This window comes from Pristis pectinata, chromosome 12 (assembly GCF_009764475.1).
Source record: "Pristis pectinata isolate sPriPec2 chromosome 12, sPriPec2.1.pri, whole genome shotgun sequence".
NCBI classification, from domain to species: Eukaryota; Metazoa; Chordata; class Chondrichthyes; order Rhinopristiformes; family Pristidae; genus Pristis; species Pristis pectinata.
In genome coordinates, this window is record NC_067416.1 from 42120686 (window position 1) to 42147136 (window position 26451).

At 42.7% G+C, this 26451-nt stretch overlaps 1 protein-coding gene across 1 annotated transcript in view; it reads left to right on the forward strand.

The window, feature by feature from the left end:
• Nucleotides 1-26451, forward strand: part of pkd2l1 (polycystic kidney disease 2-like 1) — a 72879-nt gene that overhangs the window by 34011 nt on the left and 12417 nt on the right. Inside the window, exons 6-11 of the mRNA XM_052027487.1 lie at nucleotides 3282-3510; nucleotides 7053-7223; nucleotides 8810-8991; nucleotides 15975-16095; nucleotides 20974-21072; nucleotides 26315-26436. Of these exons, the coding sequence (XP_051883447.1) occupies nucleotides 3282-3510; nucleotides 7053-7223; nucleotides 8810-8991; nucleotides 15975-16095; nucleotides 20974-21072; nucleotides 26315-26436 (924 nt within the window). The remainder of the gene's footprint in view (nucleotides 1-3281; nucleotides 3511-7052; nucleotides 7224-8809; nucleotides 8992-15974; nucleotides 16096-20973; nucleotides 21073-26314; nucleotides 26437-26451) is intronic.

Consider the following 26451-nt stretch of genomic DNA (forward strand, 5'->3'; position numbering starts at 1 on the left):
GTAAAGGTAGGTCCGATTAGAAACAAAGGTGGGAGGCTGTGCCTGGAAGCTGTAGAAGTGGGTGAGGTTCTCAATGAATACTTCTCTCCAGTATTCACCAAGGAGAGGGGTCTTCATGACTCTGAGGACAGTGTTGGTAAGGTTAATGTTCTGGAGCATGTAGATATCAAGAGAGAGGATGTGTTGGAGCTGTTAGAAAATATTAGGACAGATAAGTCCCCGGGGCCTGACGGAATATTCCCCAGGCTGCTTCGCAAGGCGAGGGAGGAGATTGCCGAACCATTGGCTAGGATCTTTGAGTCCTCGTTGTCCATGGGGATGGTACCGGAGGACTGGAGGGTGGCAAATGTTGTCCCCTTATTCAAAAAAGGTAGTAGGTATAGTCCAGGGAATTACAGACCAGTGAGCCTTACGTCTGTGGTGGGCAAGCTGTTAGAAAGGATTCTAAGAGATAGGATCTATGAGCATTTAGAGAATCATGGACTAATTAGGGACAGCCAGCATGGCTTTGTGAAGAGAAGATCTTGCCTCTCAAGCCTGATAGGGTTCTTTGAGGAGGTGACTAGGAAGATTGATGAGGGCAGTGTAGTAGATGTGGTCTACATGGATTTTAGTAAGGCGTTTGATAAGGTTCCACATGGTAGGCTTCTTCAGAAGGTCAGAGGCCAAGGGATCCAGGGAGGTTTGGCCATGTGGATTCAGAATTGGCTTGCCTGTAGAAAGCAGAGGGTTGTGGTTGAGGGAGTGCATTCGGATTGGAGGGCTGTGACTAGTGGTGTCCCACAGGGATCAGTTCTGGGACCTCTACTCTTCGTGATATTTATTAATGACTTAGATGAGGGAGTGGACGGGTGGGTTAGCAAAGTTTGCAGACGACACAAAGATAGGTGGTGTTGTGAATTGTATGGACGGCTGTCGAAGCTTACAGTGGGATATTGATAGGATGCAGAGCTGGGCTGACAAGTGGCAGATGGAGTTCAATCTGGAGAAGTGTGAGGTGGTACACTTTGGAAGGACTAACTCCAATGCAGAGTACAAGGTTACTGTCAGGATTCTGGGGAGTGTGGAGGAGCAGAGGGATCTGGGGGTCCATATCCACAGATCACTGAAAGTTGCCTCACAGGTGTATAGGGTAGTTAAGAAAGCTTATGGGATGTTTGCTTTCATAAATCGTGGGATAGAGTTTAAGAGCCGCGAAGTAATGATGCAGCTTTACAAAACTCTGGTTAGACCACACTTGGAGTACTGTGTCCAGTTCTGGTCACCTCATTATAGGAAGGATGTGGAGGCATTGGAGAGGGTGCAGAGGAGATTTACCAGGATGCTGCCTGGATTAGAGAGTATGGATTATGAGGAGACACTAAAGGAGCTAGGACTTTACTCATTGGAGAGAAGGAGGATGAGAGGAGACATGATAGAGGTATACAAAATATTAAGAGGAATAGATAGAGTAGACAGCCAGTGCCTCTTTCCCAGAGCACCAATGCTCAATACAAGAGGACATGGCTTTAAAGTAATGGGTGGGAAGTTCCAGGGAGATGTCAGAGGGAGGTTTCTCACCCAGAGAGTGATTGGGGCATGGAATGCGCTGCCTGGGGAGGTGGTGGAGGCTGATACGTTGGTTAAATCCAAGAGATTGATAAATAAGCATATGGAGGAATTTAAAATAGAGGGATATGTGGGAGGAAGGGGTTAGATAGTCTTAGGTGTGGTTTGAAGGTCGGCACAACATGGTGGGCCGAAGGGCCTGTATTGTGCTGTATTGTTCTATGGTTCAGATAGAATTTAATCCCAACAAGAGCAAGCTGATGCATTTTGGGGAGTTAGGTAGTAGTAGGACATATACATCAAAAGGTAAAGTGCTAAGGAATGTTGATGGACCTTGGGGTTCAAGTGCATGGTTCCCTGAAAGGGCAATACTGGCATATGGTATGCTTGCCTTCATAGGTTGTGGCATATGCTATAAAAGTTGGGATGTTATGTTGCAACTTTACAAACACTGGTTGGTCCACACTTGGAGTATTGTGTGCGTTCTGCCACACTCAGAAGGATGTTGTTGTGCTGGAGAGAGTGCAGAGGAGATTGACCAGGATGTTGGCTGGATTGGAGGACTGCAGTTCTGGGGAGAGACTGGATAGGCTGGGCTTGTTTTCCCTGGAGGGAAGGAGGCTGAGGGGTATATAAAATTATAAGAGGCATAGATAGGGTAGATAGTCTGAATCATTTCCCCATCATATAAAAAAACGGCATTGGTTTAAGGTGAGATGAAGAAGGTTTATACGGGATTTAAGGGCAAGGTTTTTTTTAAACATAGAGAGTGGTTGATATTTGGAACTCACTGCCAGAAGTGGTGGTGGAGTCAGATACAATCACTGTGCTTAAGTGACATTTAGACAGGCACTTAAATGGGCCAGGCATAGAGGAATATGGAATTAATATGGGATTAGTGTAGATGGGAAAAAGGTTGGGATGGACCTGGTGGGCTGAAGGGCCATTTCTTTGCTGTACAACTCAATGTTACTGCAGGTAAACTGAATGCCAAGATGTTATTAAATGGTGAAGCAGGATCAAGGGTTCTAATGACCTTCTCCTGCTGCCAGTTTGTTTGTTTGTATTTTGAAAAACAAAAACAGGTAGTTGCTGGATATCTGAAATAAAAACAGAAAATGCTGGAATTTTTCAATAGGTCAGGCTGCATCCCTGGAGAGAGAGATCCCTTTTGTCAGAACTGGGAAATGTTAGTTTGATTCTGGTTATCTGTTCCCTTTTCATGTGACGCTGTGTCAGGAGAGCACCACCACATCAGGGACATTTTTAAACAAAATCAAATTCACTCTCCTTGATTCTGGACACTTTTGGCTGAATTTCAATAGGGACCAGAATTTTTAACCTTTTGCATTCACACATTGGATGGAAGGAAGTTATTTTTAGTGAATATTTTTTGTATTCTTTTGGCCAAGAAACATGAAGTATATTGTCTTTAATGGATTAAATTGTGGTTTATTAACAGCCATTGGTCCCTTTTACAGAAGGTACTTGTTAGAATCTTTCTTGCTTTTTAAAAATGTGTCAAAATACATGTTTACATGGTGGCAGTACAGAATAATTTGAGACCTTTTAAATATTTAGCAACATGCAGTCCAGGCTTAAGCCTTTAGTCCATCTGGTGCAATATTTTATGTCCCAAAATCCCTTATATGTGTTCTCAGTCTTCAAAAGCATGTGGTGAGCTGTCAAAGATTAATATTTACCAAAGTATTTATTATTCTATTTTGTTAAAGGCTTGTGGTAGAATTCCCTGCAACAGGTGGTGCAATCCCTTCCTCACAGTTCCGCACAGTGAAACTCATCCGTTACGTCAACAACTGGGATTATTTTATCATAGCCTGTGAAATAATCTTCTGTGTCTTCATCCTCTATTACATTGTGGAAGAAATATTGGAACTCAGGATACATAAACTGCAGTACTTCAAATGTATTTGGAATTGCTTGGACCTGGTGGTAATTCTGGTAAGTTCCTATTTTCATTCTTCTGTTGTAACAGCAAGACCAACGTGCACTTATGTAGCACTTCTAACATGTCAAGACTATCACACAAAGTGTTATTACATAGAAAATGGCACTAAAGCACTGAAAGTAGAGTGGAGCAATGGCATAGCAGTTGGGCTGCAGCATCACAGCTCCAGCAGCCCAGATTTCTTCCTGATCTTGGGTGCTTTCTGTGTGGAGTTTGCACGTCCTTCCTGTGAACACCAGGGTTTCCTCCAGGTGCACCAGTTTCCTCCACAGTGACGTGCTCCTGTTAATTTCCCCTTGTGCAAGATGGTGGCAGGTGAGTTGGAGGGAGAAGGGAGTTTGATGGGTTGTGAGGGAGAAATAGGGAACCAAGGGAAGGGGGTGGACTGACGGAAATGTCTGAGAGATGGCAGGTGGACTAGATGGCCTCCGGTGTCACTTTGCAATTAGAACAAAATATTAGGGTAGATAACCAAAGTGGGTCAAACAAGTGGGTTTTGAGTAGTATCAGAAACAGATGTAGCAGGATCCTGAAGAGAATTTCAGAAGCTGGGGTCCCGGCGGCCAAAGGATCAACCACCAATGGTAGAGCGATTCAATTTAGTTTGAACAAGAAGTCAGAGTTTGAGAAGCAAAACTATTTCAAAGGATGAGGAGGTTGTCGAGGTGGAGATGGCAAAACCATGGAGGGATTTGTGAACTGGAATAAGGATGTTAAAATCAAAGCATTGCTTCACCAGCTACCAGTGTATTTCGACTAGTAGGCAGGATAATGGGTGAATGGGATCTGGTGTTACATTGAACCCAGAAGCAGAGTTTTGGATGATCTTAAATTTATGAAGAGCAGATGAAGAAGGTTGGCCAAGACTGCACTGCTATAATCAAGTCTAGGAGTCGTGAACCACGAATAAGAGGTTCAGCAACAGTGAGCTGTGACAGGAAAGAGCTGGGTGTTACAGATGTGAAAATAGGTGGTCATAGCGATGGCAGGTATATGAGGTCCAAAATTCAATACCAGATCAGTTATCATCTGGGGTAAGGGGGTAAGAGATTTAGAGAGAACCTGAGGTGGACCTATTACACCCAAGGAGTGGTGAGTACCTGGAATGCACTGCCGGAGAGACTGATGAAAGCAGAGTCACTGACAGCATTTAAGAAGTGTCTAGATGAGCACTTAAATGGGCTAGGCACAGAACACAACGGGCCAAGTGCTGGAAGATGGGATTAAATGAGATGGGTGCTCACAGGTTGGTGTGGACAGTTGCCAGTGAGAAGGATGGAGTTGGTGGCAGGGGAATGGAGTTTGTGACTGAAGATTACAGCCTTGGGCTTCTCAGAAGTTTAATTGGAGAAAATTCCTATTGATCCAGTACTGCATGACAAACAGCGGAGAGGTGAACGGTGGTGAGGATGAGGTAATCTGCGGTCATCGGCATATTTGTGGAAACTGCCATGTTTTCAGATGCTTTCGCCAGAGGAAGTGACGTGGATCAGAAATAGGCGGGGGCAAAGATGGATTCACTGACTTTGACTGGTGGTTAGGAATAGTACCAAGTGACTGCAGCCCTGCAAAACAACAGCGGCAGTGTGTTGGTGAATGGTGGGTTGTAGATGGTAAAGGCTATAGGCAGATTAAGAAAGGACTGAGTGCCTTTATCACAATAACATAGAGAATATTCTGGGTAATTCTCTTCATGGTATGAGATGTCTGGCATGGAATGTGACTGACATCTGAACAAGACAGCTCCTATCACTTCTCCTCCTTAAGATGAAACACCCACAACATGTGCCAAGTCTTGATGGATACCTGACAAATAAGTGATACATGTTTGTGGCAGAATATTTTTGGTTACCCACTTATAAGTTACTGATTACCAACACCATCATTGATGAGAATCAAACAGATGAGTGGCTGCTTTATTAGATGGTAATCTTTTGAGTATTGAGGGCAGATTTTCTGGTTACTTATTTCTGATCTGGAATCTTGTATTTGAGTACATTTATTGATATGCAATCCCAGTGGGCGAAAACACAGTCAAGAAACTTATCTTTGATTTACAAGTAGTTTAATGCAATTTACAAATTTATTTGATGTATCAACTTATACATATTATTGATTAAGAATTACAGGTTTACATTTATGAATATAACATTATTTTGCCAATTTAAAAGCCATTTTAAAACATTTTGGTCAGTTAAACCTGGGCAGGACCTCCATAGTAAACAGTAGGGCCTTGGAGAGTGTTGACGGACAGAGAGAGCTAGGAGTATAAGTACATAGATCCCTGAAAGTGGCGACACAGGTAAACAGGGTGGTGAAGAAGGCTTTTAGCATGCTAGACTTCATCAGTCAGGGCAGTGAGTACAAGAGTTGGGATGTCATGCCACAGCTCTACAAGACATTGGTGAGACCATACTTTGAGAATTTTGTGCAGTTCTGGTCACCCAGCTATAGGAAGGATGTCATTAAGCTGAAAGGATGCAGAAGAGATCCACAGGGATGTTATTGGGACTGGAGGGCATGAGTTATAAGGAGAGACTGGATAGGCTGGATATTTGTTCCCTGGAGCATAGGAGGCTGAGGTGTGATCCTATTGGGGTATTTAAATCATGAGGGGCATAGGTTTAAGGTGAGAGAGGAGAAATTTAAAGGGGCTCAGAGGGGCAGTTTTTTTTGTACAGGGGTTGGTGGGTATGTGGAATGGTACATGAATTGGAGAGGTTTAGAGGGATATGGAGCAAATGCAGGCAAATGAGACTGGCTCAGGTAGTCAGCTTGGTCTGCATGAATGAGTTGGGCTGAAGGGCTTCTTTCTGTGCTGTATAACCCTATGACTTTAAAAGCCATTTCAATAAACATAATCTATATGTATTTATTATTATAATCATTAATGTACATGTCCTGCTTGTCATTGTAACATGAAGTAGAATAGAGTGACATGGTCCACTATTCACTAGGCAAACAGAACTGCACAAAATACTCAAAGTATGGTCTCACCAATGTTCTTGTACAGCTGTAGCATGACGTCCCAACTCTTGTACTCACTGCCCTGACTGATGAAGACTAGCATGCTAAAAGCCGTCTTCACCACCCTGTTTTTAACTGTGTCACTGCTTTCAGGGATCTATGTACTTCACTTCGGCACAGACTAGAAGGGCCGAATGGCCTGTTTACTGTGCTGTGGTGTTCTATGGTTCTATACTCCTAGGTCTCTCCATCTGTCAACAGGGCCCTACCGTTTACTGTGTAAGTCCTGTCCAGGTTTAACTGACCAAAATGTTTTAAAATGGCTTTTAAATTGGCAAAATAATGTTATATTCATAAATCTAATATATATATATATATATATATATATACACACACACACATACATACACAGAAAAATTATATTATACATCAAATAAATTTGTAAATTGCATTACTCTATTTGTAAATCAAAGATCTGTAAAAATAATGAATATTATTTTCCATTAAAGTTTGGTTTCAAGAGTTTATAAAGACAGTGAATAACAAACCAGTCTTCTGTTTTTTTCAGCTCTCCCTACTCTCAATAGGATTCCACATTTTCCGCACCATTAAAGTGAACATACTGATGGGAGCACTGCTGACTGATCCAGAATCCTACGCTGACTTTGAGTTCTTAGCATTTTGGCAGACCCAATACAATAATATGAATGCTGTCAACTTGTTTTTTGCTTGGATAAAGGTAGAAAAAAGTTCTTGTCATAATTCCTCTGTATATCCTAAAGCATCTTAAATTTGAGTGACTTTTTTGAAGTCTTGCCGTTGGTATAGGTTCTTGCAGACTATAATTCAGACATGACATCACCAATGGCTGCCCTGAATGTTCCACTCTCAGTGATGGTCATGATCTCCCCAGCTCATTGCAGCATTGTAATTTCACTGATTGCTGTGAATATTGTTAGTTTTGTTCTTCGTTACTAAGACTACCACTGGGAAGATGAACCTGCTGATTGTACTGCTAATTCCTGAGCTATTTTTGTCACTAAACATTTAAGTTTGTTTTATTGTCATTAAAAGATTGGCAGATATTAAGAGTAACTCCTCAGTTTGCATTGCTTATCAAACAGATTTGAATCTGTAGCTTGTCATGGAAAAAGGTTGATTAAAGCTCTATCTTAAGTTACAATGCCTTTTTGCACAATGCCATTTCTTAGAGTTTTTTTTCTCATTTCTTTAATTCACATGCATTCACTTGTCTAAAATATTTACAAGAGTTTAAACTGGAAGCCCCTGTAAACTGGGTGGCACGGTAGTGTAGTGGTTAGCGCGACGCTATTACAGCACCAGCGATCGGGGTTCGATTCCCGTCGCTGTCTGTAAGGAGTTTTTACGGTCTCCCGAGTCTGCATGGGTTTCCTCTGGGTTCTCCGGTTTCCTCCCACATTGCAAAGACGTACAGGTAGGTTAATTGGGTTTAAAATGGGCGGCGCAGACTCGTTGGGCCTGAGGGGCCTGTTACCATGCTGTAAATAAAATTTTTGAAATTTAAAAATTTAATTTTCTGATCGTGACAAAAGTAACAACATATTTATAAGGATTCTGTGATGTAGCCAAATATCCCAAGGCATTTCATAAGAATGTTATCAAACAAAACAACATCAAATCACATCAGATATTAGGGCAGAAAGAGAGGTGAAGAAGTTTGTAAAGACAATTACAGAGCTTAATGTCTTGGCAGCTGAAGCCGCAACAGACAATAGTGCAGCAGTTGTATTTGACAGATGATCAAGTGGTCAAAATAGGAAATGCCCAGGTATGTAGAGATGAAAGGAATTATGGAGATAGGCAGCAATGAGTCCAAAGAAAGATTTAAAAAAACTACTGAGGCATTGCTTGACTGGGAGCCAACATAGGTCAGCAAGCTCAGGATGGACTGAATGGTGGAAGCTATTGACAGTAAAGTTTTGGATTACCCCAAAGCCGTAGAGGGTAGAAAGAGAAAGGCTAGCCATGCTTGCATTGAAATAGTCAAGTCTAGAAGTAAAAAAGGCATGGTTGAGGGTTTCAGTGGCGGGTAAGCTGAGGCATTTGAGGAAGGGGTTGAGTCATGCCATGTAATGGAGTTAGAAATAGACAGTCTTGGTATTGGCACAGATATGAGATCTGAAGTACACCTTGGAGTCAAGTATGACATCAATGTACTCAACAAAATGGTTCAATTTGGAGCAATTCCCAAGGAAGAGGATGGACTCAATGACTGGGAACTAAGTTTATGACTTTTTTTTTCACAAACATTATTTTCCTAATACTTCTCTTATTTTAACTCAGATCTTCAAGTATATAAGTTTTAACAAGACAATGACCCAGCTATCCTCAACCCTGGCTCGATGTGCCAAAGATATTCTTGGCTTTGCAATTATGTTCTTCATTGTTTTCTTCGCCTATGCTCAGCTGGGATATCTTCTGTTTGGAACCCAAGTGCAAAACTTCAGTACTTTCCTCAAATGCATGTGAGTACTTTACTGCTTCAGACCATATAAAACACTAGAAGAATACATCATTTCAACTACAAAAATCAGAAATCATTTGTCATTATTCTTTCCAGTAAATTCAGAAAATGATAAGGAGATGATAGTTAATTAATTGACACATTAATAGTTAGTTGACAAATTTCAATTAGTAATTGTTAATTATATATAAGATTGTTGGTGTAGTTACAATTTTTCTGGAAAGTAGAAACAACCACACAGGTTTTGCTGTAAGGCTTCTGGCGTGAGTGGCAGCATTGGACTGACAGTGAGAACTATCTTTTGTTCCAATGGATTTTGAGCACAAGTTATATTTCAAGGGTAGTTTCATGAGGCTCTGCTATCAACACAATGCCTCACTAAATACAAGAATAAATCAGAAACTAAACCATAACCCTAATCCCAATGTTACAACATTACAACTTACAAAACAGCAAATAAATCTTTATTTATCCATTCATGAAATATGGTGTCATTGATTGCCAGTGGCATTGATTTGCCAATCTTTAATTGTACTGAAGAAGGCTGCCTTCTTGACAAGTGGTTTGCAAGCCCATTTCCGAAGGGAGTTAACAAATACCCACATTGCATTGGCCAGTCCATCTAAGGATGACAACTTACCTTCCCTAAATAACATTAAGGATGCAGATAAGTTTTAACAATAATCTGGTGATTTTATGGTCACTATTATTGATACTGGCCTTTTTTTTTTCAAATTACCTAACAAAATTTAAATCCCCCAGTTCATTTAATGGATTTCCAGATTAATAGTTCAGGCTTCAGAATCAGAGTCAGGTTTATTATCACTGACTTATATGTCATGAATTTTGTTGTTTTGCAGCAGCAGTACAGTACAAAGACATGAAATTACTATAAATTACTAAGTAAATAAATAGTGCCCCCAAAAAAAAGGAATAACGAAATAGTATTCACGGACCATTCAGAGATCTGTTGGCGGAGGAGAAGAAGCTGTTCCGAAATCGTTGAGTGTGGATCTTCAGGCTCCTGTACCCCCTCCCCTGGTAGTAAAGAGAAGAGGGCATGTCCCGGATGGTGAGGGTCCTTAGTGATGGATGCCACCCTCTTGAGGCACTGCCTCTTGAAGATGTTGTTGATGGTGGGGAGGGTTGTGCCCCTGATGGAGCTGACTGAGCCATTAACTAATCCTCGGCCAGCAGTGGACACTCACAATCTCATCAGTCACACCTTCAACAGATGTCTGGGAGCCCAATGTGGGTCAAAGTTAATTTTAAGGCTGATGATAGGTCAGTGACCCAATACATTAACTCTGTTTTACTGCCTCCACAGAATGGATGCTAAATGCATTCTCTGTTTTCATTTAAAATTTCTAGCATCTGCTCTATTTTACCTTAACCTAAATGTGGAATATTTTGCAGTCTCGGGATTGTGTAGCAGCTATGAAGTATGTAAATGTAGGTATTGCGTAAGGAGTTGGGACATCGTATTCTGGTCGCCTAGCTAAAGGAAGGTTGTCACTAAGCTGGAAAGGGTGCAAAAAAGATTCATAAGTATGTTACCAGGACTGGAAGGCTTGAGTTATAAGGAGAGACTGGATAGGCTGGGACTGTTTTTCCTGGAGCATTGGAGGTTGTGGGTGACCTTATAGAGGTTTATAAAATCATGAGGGCCGTAGATAAGGTGAATGGTCATAGTCTTTTTCCCAGGATAGGGGAGTCTAAAACTAGAGGTCATAGGTTTAAGGTGAGAGGGGAAAGATTTAAAGGGGACCCGAGGGGCAATGTTTTCACACAGAGGGTGGTGTGTATGTGGAATGAGCTGCCAGAGGAAGTGGTAGAGGAGGTACAATTACAACGTTTAAGATATATTTGGACAGGTACGTGGATATGAAAGGTTTAAAGGACATGGGCCAAACAGAAACAAATGGAACTAGGTCTGATAGGCTACTTGGTTGGTATGGATGAATTGGGTCGAAGGGCCTGTTTCCATGCTGTGTGACTCTCTATGACTCTAAGTGTGACATACTGCAAAGTCCTGCAAAAATGGCCAGATAAACTGTTTAGTAATACTAATTGAAGGGTAAATGCTGGTAAAGGCAGTAGAAGAACTTTCTTATTTCCAATAATTTCATGAAATATTTTTTTTATTAACCTGTGGGAATAGACAAAATCTTGATTTAACATTTCAAATGATAGACAGCATCTCCTACACCAAAGTGTTCCCTCACTACAGATTTTGTGGACCACATGGATTATGTGCTCAGGTACTACCCAAATGGTTGTGTGTGTTGAACTTAACTTTTTCACTCTCCAGCCATGGATGTTTCATCTGTGGAAATATCTTGGAAGCAGTTTAAAATTTTCAGGTAATTAATTGCCGGGGAATTAATTGTTCATGCACAACAAAAGAAATGTGGCATAAAATATTACAGCTGATTGTCATTTGTTTGGTGTTATGTGAAAGTATTAAATGATATTGGTAGATTGCATTTGGGATTAATCGTGTGTTCAGAGATGCTGCTGCAAGAGGATGGAATGGTTTGTGAATGTGGTTTCATTCGCAGTTGAAAACAACCACTGACCCTGTTGGTTTCAGTGCAGCATTCCTGCTGCAAGTTCTTGCAGTTTTCAGCACCAGTTCAGCTGGTGTGAGCTCTGAAGCCACCTCTTAAAGGCACGTTCCATGATACAGACACACTCTTCCCCGCCCCCCCCCCACCCTTTCCAAGTGTAGATTAATGCTGTGCCTCAGAACTTTTTCTAATAACTTCTACAGTCATTAGGCTCACAGACCTATCATTACCAGGCTTTTTCCTGCAGTCCAACGTAAATAAAGGTATCACATTTGCTGTCCTCTAGTCATCTGGCACCTCTTCTGTGGCCAGTGAAAATTTAAAAATCTTTCTCAAGGCCTGAGCAATCACCACCCTGGCCTCCCATAGCAGCCTGGAGTACATCTCATCAGTCACTGGGGATTTAACCGCCTTTAAGCCCATCAAGATATCTAATACCTCCTCCTTTTTAATAGTAACTTGTTCTAGAATTTCACCATTCCCCTTCCTGAAATCTCCAGTGACAATGTCATTCTCATTAGTGAATTTAGAGAGAAGTTTTCATTTAAGATCTCATTTATGCCCTCTGACTCCACACACATATTGCCCCTCTGGCCTCTAATGGGTCCTTTGTTACCCTCTTGCCCTTAAAATACTTTGGATTTTCCTTAATGAAGTCTACTAATGATATTTCATGCTCCCTCTTTTCTCTCCTAATTTTGTTTTTAAGTACAATCACACATTTTCTATCCTCCTGTCAGGCCTCTGCTGTTTTCAGTTGCAGATACTTGCAAATGCTTCTTTTTTTCTTTATCAAACCCTTGATTTTCCATGAAATCCAGGGTTCATTGGACTTGTTTTTCTTATACTTCACCTTCATGGGAAGACGTTGACCCAGAACTCCCATTAAACTTTTTAAAATGATTCACACATCAAATCTGGACTTACCATTAAACAATACAGGCCCTTCGGCCCACCATGTTGTGCCGAACTTTAAACCACATCAAGGACTATCTAACTCCTTCCTCCCACATATCCCTCTATCTTAAATTCCTCCATATGCTTACCCAACGATCTCTTGAACTTGACCAACGTATCAGCCTCCACCACCACCCCAGGCAGCGCATTCCATGCACCAACCACTCTCTGGGTGAAAAACCTCCCTCTGACATCTCCCTTGAACTTCCCACCCATTACTTTAAAGCCATGTCCTCTTGTATTGACCATTGGTGCCCTGGGAAAGAGGCGCTGGCTGTCCACTCTATCTATTCCTCTTAATATTTTGTATACCTCTATCATTGTCTCCCCTCATCCTCCTCCTCTCCAATGAGAACAGCCCGAGCTCCTTTAGTGTCTCCTCATAATCCATACTCTCTAATACAGGCAGCATCCTGGTAAATCTCCTCTGCACCCTTTCCAACACCTCCACATCCTTCCTATAATGAGGTGACCAGAAATGGACACAGTACTCCAAGTGTGGTCTAACCAGAGTTTTGTAAAGCTGCACCATTACCTAGTGGCTCTTAAACTCAATCCCACAATTTATGAAAGCTAACATCCCATAAGCTTTCTTAACTACCCAATCCACTTGTGAGGCAACTTTCAGTGATCTGTGGATATGGACCCCCAGATCCCTCTGCTCCTCCACACTGCCCAGAATCCTGCCATTTACCTTGTACTCCGCCTTGGAGTTTGTCTTTCCAAAGTGTACCCACCTCACACTTCTCCAGATCGAACTCCATCTGCCACTTGTCAGCCCAGCTCTGCATCCTATCAATATCCCACTGTAAGCTTCGACAGCCCTCCACACTATCCACAACACCACCAATCTTCGTGTCATCTGCAAACTTGCTAACCCACCCTTCCACCCCCCCCTCATCTAAGTCATTAATAAATATCACAAAAAGTAGAGGTCCCAGAACCGATCCCTGTGGGACACCACTAGTCACAGCCCTCCAATCTGAATGCACTCCCTCCACCACAACCCTCTGCTTTCTACAGGCAAGCCAATTCTGAATCCACACTGCCAAGCCTCCCTGGATCCCTTGGCCTCTGACCTTCTGAAGAAGCCTACCATATGGAACCTTATCAAAGGCCTTACTAAAATCCACGTAGACCACATCCACTGCACTACCCTCATCAATCTTCCCGGTCACCTCCTCAAAGAACCCTATCAGGTTTGAGAGGCAAGATCTTCCCTTCACAAAGCCATGCTGGCTGTCCCTAATCAGTCCATGATTCTCTAAATGCTCATAGATACTATCTCTTAGAATCCTTTCTAGCAGCTTACCCACCACAGACGTAAGGCTCACTGGTCTGTAATTCCCTGGATTATCCCTACTACCTTTTTTGAATAAGGGGACAACATTCGCCACCCTCCAATCCTCCAGTACCATCCCCATGGACAACGAGGACTCAAAGGTCCTAGCCAATGGTTCAGCAATCTCCTCCCTCACCTCACAAAGCAGCCTGGGGAATATTCCGTCAGGCCCCGGGGACTTATCTGTCCTAATATTTTCTAACAACTCCAACACATCCTCTCACTTGATATCTACATGCTCTAGAACATTACCCTTACCAACACTGTCCTCAGCGTCATCAAGACCCCTCTCCTTGGTGAATACTGAAGAGAAGTATTCATTGAGAACCTTACCAACTTCCACAGCTTCCAGGCACATCCTCCCACCTTTGTCTTTAATCGGACCTACCTTTACTCTAGCCATCCCTCTGCTCTTCACGTATGAGAAAAAAGCCTTGGGATTCTCCTTAACCCTACTCGCCAAAGACTTTTCATGTCCCCTTCTCACTCTCCTCAGCCCCTTCTGAAGTTCCTCCCTTGCTACTCTATATTCCTCACGAGCCCTCTCTGATCCTTGCTGCTTACACCTTATGTATGCTGCCTTCTTCTTCCTAACTAGCTGTTCCACATCTCTTGTCACCCATGGTTCCTTCACTCTGCCATTCCTTCTCTGCCTCACCGGGACAACTTTATCTCTAACATCCTGCGAGAGATCCCTGAACATCAACCACATCTCCACAGTACATTTCCCTTCAAAAATGTCATCCCAATTTACCCTCTCAAGTTCTCGCCTTATAGCCTCATAATTCGCCTTTCCCCAATTAAATATCTTCCCGTCCTCTTTGCTCCTATCCCTGTCCATGACAATGCTAAAGGTTATGGAGCAGTGGTCACTGTCCCCCAAATGCTCACCCACCGATCGATCTGTCACCTGACCCAGTTCATTACCTAAAACTAGATCTAATATGGCATTCCCTCTGGTCAGCCTGTCAACATACTGTGACAGGAATCCATCCTGTACACACTTAAACTCCGCCCCATCTACACCTTTGGCACTAAGCAGGTGCCAATCAATATTTGGGAAGTTGAAGTCTCCCACGATAATAACCCTGTTATTTTTGCATCTTTCCAAAATCTGCTCCTCAGTATCCCTACTGCTACCGGGGGGCCTATAGAATACTCCCAGTAGAGCAACTGCTCCTTTCTTGTTCCTAACTTCCACCCATACTGACTCTAGAGAGGATCCTTCTACATTATCCACCCTTTCTGCAGCTGTAATAGTGTCTCTGACCAGTATCGCCACCCCTCCTCCTCTTCTCCCCCCTCCCTATCCCTTTTAAAACACTGAAAACCAGGAATATTCAATATCCATTCCTGCCCTGACGTCAGCCATGTCTCTGTAATAGCCACGATATCATAGTCCCATGTACTTATCCAAGCTCTCAGTTCATCTCCCTTCTGATGCTTCTTGCATTTAAGTAAATGCACTTTAGCCCATCCACCTTACTACTTTTATACCCTGTACTCTGCTTCTCCTTCCTCAAAGCTTCTCTACCTGTTAGATCTGACTTTTCCCCATCCCCTTCTTCCTCTGACCTACTCCTCCGGTTCCCATCCCCCCTGCAAACTAGTTTAAACCATCCCAAACCACCCTAGCAAACCTGGCTGCAAGGCTTACCTGCAACTAGGTGCTCCAGGTCTACAACCAGAAGGAATAGCATGTGGAATATTTGTAGATATTAATTATCAACCAGATTGTCATTGCTGAGTAACTTTGGAACCCACATTTCAGGAACCCAAAATTCATTTTCCACCTCAGTTTGGAAATTCAAGAGGCTGAATAGATCATTACCAAGTAATGAAGATGAAGAGATATTCAGGGACAACCAGGAATAAGGGGAAATTGCAGAGACTATATCCCAGTTGGAAGAAACAGTGCAGTCCAGAACCAGGTGGCAAGTGATCTTGGGCAACTTTAGGCGTAATGCAGGAGGGAGTAGTAATCACAGGAAACATACAGTATCTTGGGAAGTTGTGCACTGTGTATTGACATGGTTCACTCACTACCCATTGGGAGTGCTCAATCAGATCCTGATGTGCTTTTCGTCATCTAATTCTGCTTTAATTTCTTTCCAGCTTCACTCAGTTTCGAATAATCCTTGGAGACTTCAACTTTGATGAGATAGACAATGCCAACAGAATCTTGGGTCCAATTTATTTTGTCACCTATGTATTCTTTGTCTTCTTTGTTCTGCTTGTAAGTTACAATTTGTATTGAATTACTTATAAATGATGGAAGCTCGAGAGGAGAGATTTGTCACTTTGAAGGTGATGGTCAAAATATGGCAGAGATCGTCAAACAAAAAACACCAGGGTGAGATAAGTAAGTGAGACAATGAGTGAGATGAGGGACGTTACAATGAATAGAAGTTGTGCATTTTAGCTATTCCAGTAGAGTTGAAAGGCATCAGGATGTCAAGGACTAATGTGGTGTATCCAAGGCAGGTTTAAAAAAAGGAAGTTGGTCGAGTTAATATTTTCTCCTGACAAGAGGCCATTCAGCCCATCAAATCCATGCCAATTCTCAGAGCAATCCATTAAATCCCATTCCCTTTTTCTCTGTAACCCATTTTCATACATCCTCTTGATTCTCCTACCAAGGCATAAGTTACAGTAGTCAATTAGCCTACCAACCAACACATATTTGGAATGTGGGACAGAACCAGAGCAGCAGGGGAAACCCACATGGTCACAGGGAGAATGTGTAAACTCCACACACATTACCTGAGGTCATCATCAAACCCAGGTCATTGGAGCTATGAAACAGCTGTTTTGCTGGAACTGAGCTAAGGTGAGTGGGATGGAGTTAAATGAAGTTAAGTATCTAACGACCTGTCTTCGACCAATTGGCATGGCAACCCATTCTAAACCAACAGTCTTTAAACATGGAGGTCGCGCCTCTCTAGCAATCATGAGAAGTGATCTTTGGGCTTTTCTGAGGCCTGAGTGGGTGTCTTCTCCCTCTTGTACCTATCTAGCTGCTCCTTGTTTGCAACAAACCATCCACCCCAAACCACTTCCTGTGGTGGCAAATTCTGCAGCCTCACCTCTCGAATAAAGAAAATTCTCATGAGTTCTGTATTTGATTTTGCTGTGACTTTGAACAAATCAAAAATTCCAAAGGAACTCAGAAGTTGTCTATGAAGTAAATCTAAAAATAGACGATAGCTTCACAGATGGAATTCACAGTCAGTGGGTGATATCTACTTGGACTTCACTAAGGCAGGTCCAGAAGGTTAGGGCACAAGGGATCCAAGGTGTGTTGGCAGACTAGATCCAACATTGTTTGGGTGATAAGAGGCAGAGAGTAGTGGTGGGCTGGTGTTTTTCTGAGTGGAAATCTGTAACAAGTCGTGTACTGCAGGAATCAGTCCTGAGACCTTTGTTGTTTGTAATATATATATAAAAGACTTGGATGAGAATCTAGGTGGTCTGATTAGTAAGTTTGCCGATGACACGAAAATTGGTGGAGTCAGAGACAGCAAAGAAGTTTGTTGGAGGGTACAGCGGGACATAACTCAGCTGGAAAGTTGGGTGGATTTGTGGCAGAATCAAGGCATATGTAAAGTAATAGCCTTTGGGGGGTCACATTCAGGTACAATAAGTGGCAGGGACCTTAGGGGGTACAGAGAAATCTTGGGGTGCAAGTCCATAGCTTGGGTGAAAGTAGTAATGCAGGTGGATAGGGTGGTGAGAAAGGTATTTGGCATGCTTGCCTTCATAGGCCAAGCCACTCAGTGTAAGAGTATGTTGCAGTCGTACAAAACATTAGTTGGATCGCACTTGGAGTATTGCGTGCAGTTCTGATCGCCACACTACGAGAAGGATGTAGTAGCCACAGAGAGTGTGCAGAAGAGACTCACCAGGATGTTGCTGGGAATGGTGGGTTGTATTATAAGGAGAGATTGGATAGGATGGGTTTATTCTCAAGGGAATGTACGAGGCTGAGGGATGTTCTTATAGAGGTTTATGAAATTACGACAGGCATTTTCCCAGGGCTGGGGATCTAGAACTAGAGGGCGCGGGTGTAAGGTGAGGGGGGAGAAATTTAAAGGAGATCTGAGGAGGAAGTTTGTCACATAGAGGGTGGTGAATATCTGAAACAAGCTTCCAGAGAAGGTAGTGGAGGCAGATACAAATACAACATCTAAAAGCATTTGGACAGGTACGTGAATAGGGAAGAAGTAGAGGGATACAAGCCTAATGCAGGCAAATGGGATCAGTGTGGATCGGTGTCACAGTTGGCTGAATGGGTCAGTTTCCATGCTGTATGATTCTGTGATTCTATAATAAGATAGGATTGGCATTGTAATTATACTCCGAGTGGAAAATTACCTGAGTGCTGTGGAAGGACATAAGAATGTTTGGATATAGGTTCATAAGAAAAAGAAAGCAAGATCTCGGGTTGTTAAGGCCACCATGGCCACAAAATATAATGAGATGAGAGCTGGAAAATTGGATACACAATTGGCGATGGTAGAAAGCAGAGGGTGATGGCTGAAGGTTGTTTCTCAGACTGGAGGCTTGTGACTAGTGGTGTGCCTCAGGGATCGGTGCTGGGCCCATTGTTGTTTGTCATCTATATCAATGATTCGGATAAGAATGTACAAGGCATGGATAGCAAGCTTGCAGATGACACTAAAATAGGTGGTATAGTGGACAATGAAGGAGGTTATCAAAAATTACAGGGGAATCTTGATCAGCTGAATAAGTGGGCCGAGGAATGGCAAATGGAGTTTAATTTGGATAAGTGTGAGGTGTTGCATTTTGGAAAGTCCAAATCCAGGTAGGACTTTCACAGTGAATGACAGGGCCCTGGGTAGTGTTGTAGATGAGAGGGGCTTAGGAGTACAAGTACTTGGAGTACTTGTACTTCGGAGTACAAGTCCCTGAAAGTGGAGCCACAGGTAGACAGGGTGGTGAAGAAGGCTTTTGGCACACTGGCCTTCATAAGTCAGGGCATTGAGTATAGAAATTGGGATGTTATGTTGATGTTGGTGAGCCTGCATTTGGAATATTGTGTTCTGTTTTGGTCACCCTGCTATAGGAAAGATGTTATTAAACGGGAAAGAGTGTAAAAAGGATTTACAAGGATGTTGTCAGGGACCGAGTTATAGGGAGAGGTTGGACAGGCTAGGACTTCATTCCTTGGAGCATAGGAGACTGAGAGGTGATCTTATTGAGGTGTATGAAATTATGAGGGGCATAGACAGGGTGAATGCACTCGGTCTTTTTCCCAGGGTTGGGAATCAAGAACTAGAGGGCATAGGTTTAAGGTTAGAGGGGAAGGATTTAATAGGAACATGAGGATAAGGATTTTACACAAGGATTGGTATGTATGTGGAATGAACTGCCAGAGAAAGTGGTTGAGGCAGGTACAATAACAATATTTAAAAGACAGGTACTTGGATTGGAAAGGTTTAGAACACCTGGTGTTGTAAATTCCATCAATTTCCTTTAATTTACCCATATTAGTCACCAAAAATATGAAATACTGTTTATGTCATTCTTTTATTATCCCTACAAATCTTATGAATTTCCCATCCTGAACTGGTTCTCTCCCATATTGGAAGAACAATTCATTTCTGAGAGACTGGTGTCTGACATATTGGTTGTTTACTGGACAGGTCCTGTATCTCACACACCAGAGTAAGAATGGCTTCAGGAGATGACTGCTGTATATCATTTTCATTATCTCTCAGTGACACACAACACTATCAAACTTGGAATATCAACAATATCGAAAAGACAACCAGCTGATCTCTGCGATCCAAGCACTGAGCGAAAACCCTTTGCTTCTTTGTTGAACTTGGAGGGAAATACAGCCACTGGCACAAGCAATGGACACTCTGACAATTGCCTGGCTAAACTGGCTGCTATTCTGCCAATCAACTTCAACCAAATCAAACAAAAAATCAAAATACTAGAGAGCATAGCTTTAAGGTGAGAGGGGGCAAGTTTAAAGAGGATATGCGGGGCAAGTTTTTTTACACAGAGAGTGGCAGGTACCTGGAGGGGTGGTAGTGGAAGAAAGTATGATAGTGGCATTCAAGAGGCTTTTAGACAGGCACATGAGTATGCAGGGAGTGGAGGAATATGGATCATGTGCCAGCAGAAGGGATTAGTTTAATTTGGCATCATGTTCGACACAGACATTGTGGGCCAAAGGCCTGTTCCTGTGCTGTACTATATTTGTAGTGTTCTATGCTCTAAACCAAGACACAGGTCAGCAACTTCCACCTGTGTGTCCACAAGTGTGAACAAAGATTGAAGCATCATCAGGAATAGCAACTTTTTGAATTACAGCACAGCCCACATAGAAAGACCAAGAAAGGAAAATCAGCACCCGAATCAACATCATCCACAAGTTTGCAAGTTTGCTCACAATCAGGATCTCCACACTTGCCCTGTGTATTCTCCAACATTTAATGCACTTGCTCAGTATGGGAACAAGTCAGCAATGTGAAGAAAATCAATTACTGGAGGCAACCTTAAACCAACCAACATCAATAGCTTCATTTTCTATGCTGGAACAATACAGCCAAGCACCTGGAGATCCCTGGCCAGCCAAGCTGGGAGGAAGTAATAGACAGAGGACACCAAACTCCATTCATTGTCCACATGGTCACACCATGGTAGCCAATGCCTGGAGCTGTGAAGGAATTTCCTCATGATCTCAGTAGTGAATGTCCACGACCATCGGTGAGGTGACAGGCATGACCTGGGGATCTTAGCGCAGGGATCAGCAAGGGGATTAGGGCAACTAAGGAATTTCCTGAAAGCTGGGAGGAGGGTTAGATCGCTTAGAAGACGCAAACCATCTCCAAGTTGAAGTTCGCAGGTCAGGAGCCAGCAGAGCAAAATGAGAATACTCCCCATCAAATCAAGTAACAATGACAAGAGGCAAACCATCCATTGTCCACTGCTCAGTATAGAGCAAGGTCAGGCCAGGGCCAAACCATAAACAGTACTTGTCTCTGGAGCAAAATATGAATTTTGTAGATCCATGTGATGTAAAAGGAAGAATTATTCATACCATTTAATTTAATCATTTATCAACTGCTTTCTATTACAGAATATGTTCCTGGCCATTATAAATGATACATACTCAGAAGTGAAGGCAGATCTTTCCAATCAGAAAAATGAACTTCAAATTACAGACATCATTAAACAGGTTTGCTTTCATATGACAATATTAATGTTTTATGTAATAAAATAATAACTAAATAGCTGTAAGTTTCATTGCTTAAGAATGAATACATTTCAGATAGTTGATATTGGAAACATCATCCACGAAATCTCCATCACAATATTCACACTGAAGAGGCATTAACTTTTTGTTATTATTGTTGGGATACAAGTGTACCTTGCTGGTCCGTAGTTATCCAGGGCCATTAAGGCAGTAATTCTCACTGGACTGAGGTTGCATACATCCAAGAAAGATACAGTGAATTAATTGTGTTACATCCAGAAGTTTTTGAGCCAATCCACAAATAAGCAGATCTAATGGAATCCACATTGCAGCTAACCTGATGGAGTCTGAGCTCACAGCCTTTCAGCTGTGCCACACTAGACTACCAAACTGATCACTCAACTAATGCCTACTAAAATGTGATTATATTTCACTTACCTTGATGCTTTCTCTGCTTTGGAGTTCTCATGGGCCAGTATAGTGGAATGCAGTGAAAACTAGTCCTTGGCAAAATTATAGCCCCAGCACAGGGCAACGGTGAGGGATTTACAGATGTCCTGACAAAAATGACAGCAGGCTATCTTTTATCAGGTTCCTGTTTGGCAAAAAGCAGTTCGCACTAGGCGGGAAAGGTTGTATCTGAGGTTTAGGCGGGAGCGAGGGAATGGGAAGAAGAGGCAGGCTGTAGAGATGGCAGGAAGGTTGATCACGGGAAAGGAAAGATTGAGGTTGGGCTCCTCAGATGGAGGCCAGAGAGCTCATTATGGAGATTAGTGGGGAAATTGCAGAGGAAGAGGGGAAGATGAAGATTGAGGAATGGGAATTGTAGAGATTATAGAGGGGGCATTGGGGATGGGTGGGCTGAGTAATCACAGACACTCTGCAGAGGTTTGCATGGTGGGCCTAGTGGAAACACCCCTGCCCATCCTAAAAACAAGTACTGTTATGAATGCACTAATGAAAACAGAAATCAGAATGGTTGCCCACTCTGACTCACTCTTCTGAGCTATTTGGTCATGCACTCTGACTCACTTCATGAGAGTGGATTGGTTGGCTATTCCATGATCTGGCACAAGTAAAACCAGAAATGATGGAGCTGAATTCTGTTTTGAAGTTATTAAAATAAAGGCTACTTTCTGCATGCCCCAAACCCACTGGTTTTCAGGAATTAACATTATCTCCAAACGTTCCTAATGTTTCAGGCTGAAGACCTTAGCTCTGTTTCTCTTCCCACAGATACGGCCTGATCTTCTGTGCATTTCAGGCATTTTCTGTTTTCATTTAGATGCTCCAAAAACTCCTTGCAAATCATTTTGATCATTTTCAGAACTCCTGTTTTATAGAAATAAAGTCTGCATTTAAAATAAACATCTTTTATTGCAGCACCGAATTAATCAGAAGGCTCAAATATGAACACAGCCCCCACTTGTGGTTGAACATGAGCCATCCATTTTGTCTAAGTCCAGTGAGAATGTTGAGTCAATAAATACAACAACATCCCGTTCAACCACCAGGAAGGAAGTGCAGGTGAAGGTCAGGCTACAACAACGTGCAGACTCCAATCTCCACCGTACAGAATGCAATTTCTGCTCCCAGCTCATGCCATCACAGCAGACTGCTGTCTGCATGCCCTCGATTAGATCATCTCTTGCACAGTACTTGTTCAAGGTGATAAATGTGAACTTGTAACTCTGGAAATGTGTTACTTTTTAAACCTTGTACAAGCTTAAACTTAAACAACACCCTTTAGGAGGACTATGTAGTTCTGGTCACCATACTATAGAAAGGATGTGATTAAGCTGGATAGGGTGCAGAAAAGATTCACAAGGATGTTACCGGGACTGGAGGACTTGAGTTATAAGGAGAGACTGGATAGGCTGGGACTGTTTTCATAGAGCAAAGGAGGCTGACGGGTGACCTTACAGAGGTTTATAAAATCATGAGGGCTGTAGATAAGGTGAAGGTCACAGTCTTTTTCCCAGGGTAGTGGGAATCTAAAACTAGAGGGCATAGGTTTAAGGTGAGAGGGGAAAGAATTAAAGGGGACCCGAGGGGCAAACTTTTCATAGTTAAGATGGCGGGTATTTGGAATGAGCTGTCAGAGGATGTGATAGAGGCAGTACAACATTTAAAACACATTTCGACAAGTACATGGATAGAAAAGGAATAGAGGGATATGGGCCAAATGCAGGAAAATGGGACTAGCTGAGGAAGGCACCCCAGTCTCATGGATGAGTTGGGCCAAAAGGCCTGTTTCCGTTCTGTATAACTATAACTCTGACTCAAAGTGCATCAGGGTGGACTCCATTTTACCTTTGAGCTAAATATCTCATCTACAGCAGCACACATTTTTGTAACTTTGGTTACTCATTACAAACTGCACCTTTATAGAATTGAAATATTATGTATTGGTTTATTATTGTCACTTGCACCGAGGTACAGTGAAAAACTTGTCTTGCATACAGATCAATTCATTACACAGTGCAGCTACATTGAGTTAGTACGGAGTGCATTGAGGTAGTACAGGTAAAAACAATAACAGAGTACAGAGTAAAGTGTCACAGCTACAGGGAAGTGCATTGCAGGTAGACAATAAGGTGCAAGGTCACAATGAGGTAGATCGTGAGGTCAAGAGTCCATCTCAACATATAAGGGAACCGTTCAATACTCTCATCACAGTGGGATAGAAGCTGTCCATGAGCCTGGTGGTATGTGCCCTCAGGCTCCTGTATCTTCTGCCTGATGGGAGAGGAGAGGAGAGAGAATGACCCAGGTGGGTGGGGTCTTTGATTATGCTGGCTGCTTCACCAAGGCAGCGAGAGGTAAAGACAGAGTCCATGGAGGGAAGGCTGGTTTACGTGATGTGCTGGGCTATGTCCACAACTCTCTGCAGTTTCTTGCGGTCCTGGGCAGAGCAGTTGCCATATCAAGCCGTGATGCATCCAAATAGGTGCATTGATAAAAGTTGGTGAGTGTCAAAGGGGACATGCCAAATTTCTTTAGCCTCCTGAGGAAGTAGAGGTGCTGGTGAGTTTTTTTGGCCATGGTGTCTACATGGTTGGACCAGGACAGGCTATTGGTGATGTTCACTCCTAGGAACTTGAAGCTCTCAACCCTCTTGACCTCAGCACCATTGATACAGACAGGTGCATGTACACCGCCCCCTTTCCTGAAGTCAATGACCAGCTCTTTTGTTTTGCTGACACTGACGGAAAGGTTGTCGTCATGACACCATGTCACTAAGCTCTCTATCTCCTTCCTGTACTCCAACTCATCGAATACCAGCACTGGGTCCATAGCCTTCTATATCTTGACGATTGAAACCCTTATCTGGGGGGTACTACTTAAACATTGTGAAAGTACCTGCCTCCACCACCCAGTCAGGTGCTGCATTCCAGATTCCATCCACCCTCTGGGTGCAAATGTTCTTTCTCAGATCCCCTCTAAACCTTTTATTCTTTACCCTAAAACTATGCCCTCTAGTTTTAGATTTCTCTGCTATGGGGAATAGTTTTCTTGTATAAACTCTGTCTTTCCCCCTAAAAATGCGTGTACCGCTTCAGGTCGCCCCTCAGCCTCCTCCACTCCGGGGAAAACAAATCCAGCCTTTCTAGTTTCTCCCCACAGCTGAAGTGCTCCACCACAGGCAATGTCCCAGTGAAAACAGAAAACGCTGTAAATACTCAGTAGGCCAGACTGCATCTGGGGAAGAGAAAACATAGTTATTGTTCAAGGTTAAAGAGCCTTCGTCAGACCTGGGAAGAAGACAAAAGAAGACAGAGGAGAGGGAGCAGTTAGAGAGTGAGAACATAGAGAAAAGAACATTGGTAAAAGAGTATAGGAGTTGCAAAATGCGGAGCAGGAAGACATGCCCAGCAGGTCAGGGTGGGCATGTCTTCTACTCCCAGGGGGAGAAAAGATTTTTAAAAAAGGGGACAAATACAAATGAGCTGAGCCAACATCACAGATAAGTGATTGATACAAGCAGAGAGGTCTCGTTACCTAAAGATGTAGAATTCAATATTGAGTCATGAAGGCTGCAACGTGCCCAGAGTGCTGTTCCTCAAGCTTGTGTTGGGCCTCATTGTAACAGTGCAGGAGGCCACAGATGAATCGGTCAGAGTGGGATGGAGAATTAAAGTGGCAGGCAACGGGAAGTACTTCAGCTGTGGCCTAACTCATATTTTAACCAAAATATCTAATTAATATATCCAAATTAATAGAGGTTTATGCATACTGCAGCACACTAACTTTTTACATGTTGAATCTCTAAACTCCTGGTGCAAGCCGGATGTCCTAGGCTGTGAAAGTGTTACATTGTTTGAAAAGCAGGCACAACACGTAACCCTACTGTCCAGTCTTCATCTTATTAGGCAGTCCCTTGGGATTGAGGAGGACTTGTATCCACTCTGATTTTTGTGGGTTCTGAGGCAGCCAATGAGGCTAATGTGGGAACTGTGGACTCTTTCTTCCATAGGTGGGGAGATGGTGGCTGACGGGTCCAGTGGTTGGGCAGTTGGTGAAGTGGTACTCTCCTTCAGCTGCTTATGCAGAGCTCCTTTGTGCTCCTGATGCATGGACTGAGGTTCTCGATCCATGCTGAATGCTCCTTCTCCATGTTGAGTGATCATGGGACAGAGGTTCTCATGAGTCAGTGAGGATGTTGCTCTTCTTCAAGGAAGTTTTGAGTACACGCTTAAAACATTTTCTCTGCCCACCTGTTAATCTCCTCCCATGACAGATCTCAGAATAGAGTGAGGGTTTCAGGAGCCCGACGTTAGGCATGCAAAAACATGGCCTACCCAACTTACCTGCCTGAGAGTAGACAGGGCCTGAATGCTGGGGATGTTGGCCTCTGAGAAGAGTCTAATGTTAGTTTACTCTTCCTTCCGGTAAATTTGTAGAGGCAGCATTGGTGATATATTCCCTGTGTATTGCAGTTTCGTTCACACATAGATACAGAGAAGTCAACAAGTTTAGTGCTCAAACATTCTATAAAACTACTCTGCAGAGAAAGTTTTCAGGTAATTTATGAGAATTTGTAATTTAATGAGACACGAGCATTGTGACACCAGTGTTCAAAAATTAACACCACTGCATGGTGGTCCTCTGTACGTCCGTGGCAATGAAATAAAGGGGAGAGAAATTTCATATGAGCAAGCATTGTTATCTGTTAACATTAAGTTCTAGATTTATGTCCTGATATTTCCTGTTTGAACTTTAGGGCTATAATAAGGCTTTGATGAAAATGAAGCTGAAAAAAGAGCGAATTTCTGATGTGCAGAAAGCTCTACAGAATGGATCCAAGAAGCTGGATTTTGAGGATTTTAGAAGCAATCTTAAGGGGTAAAAATTTAATTG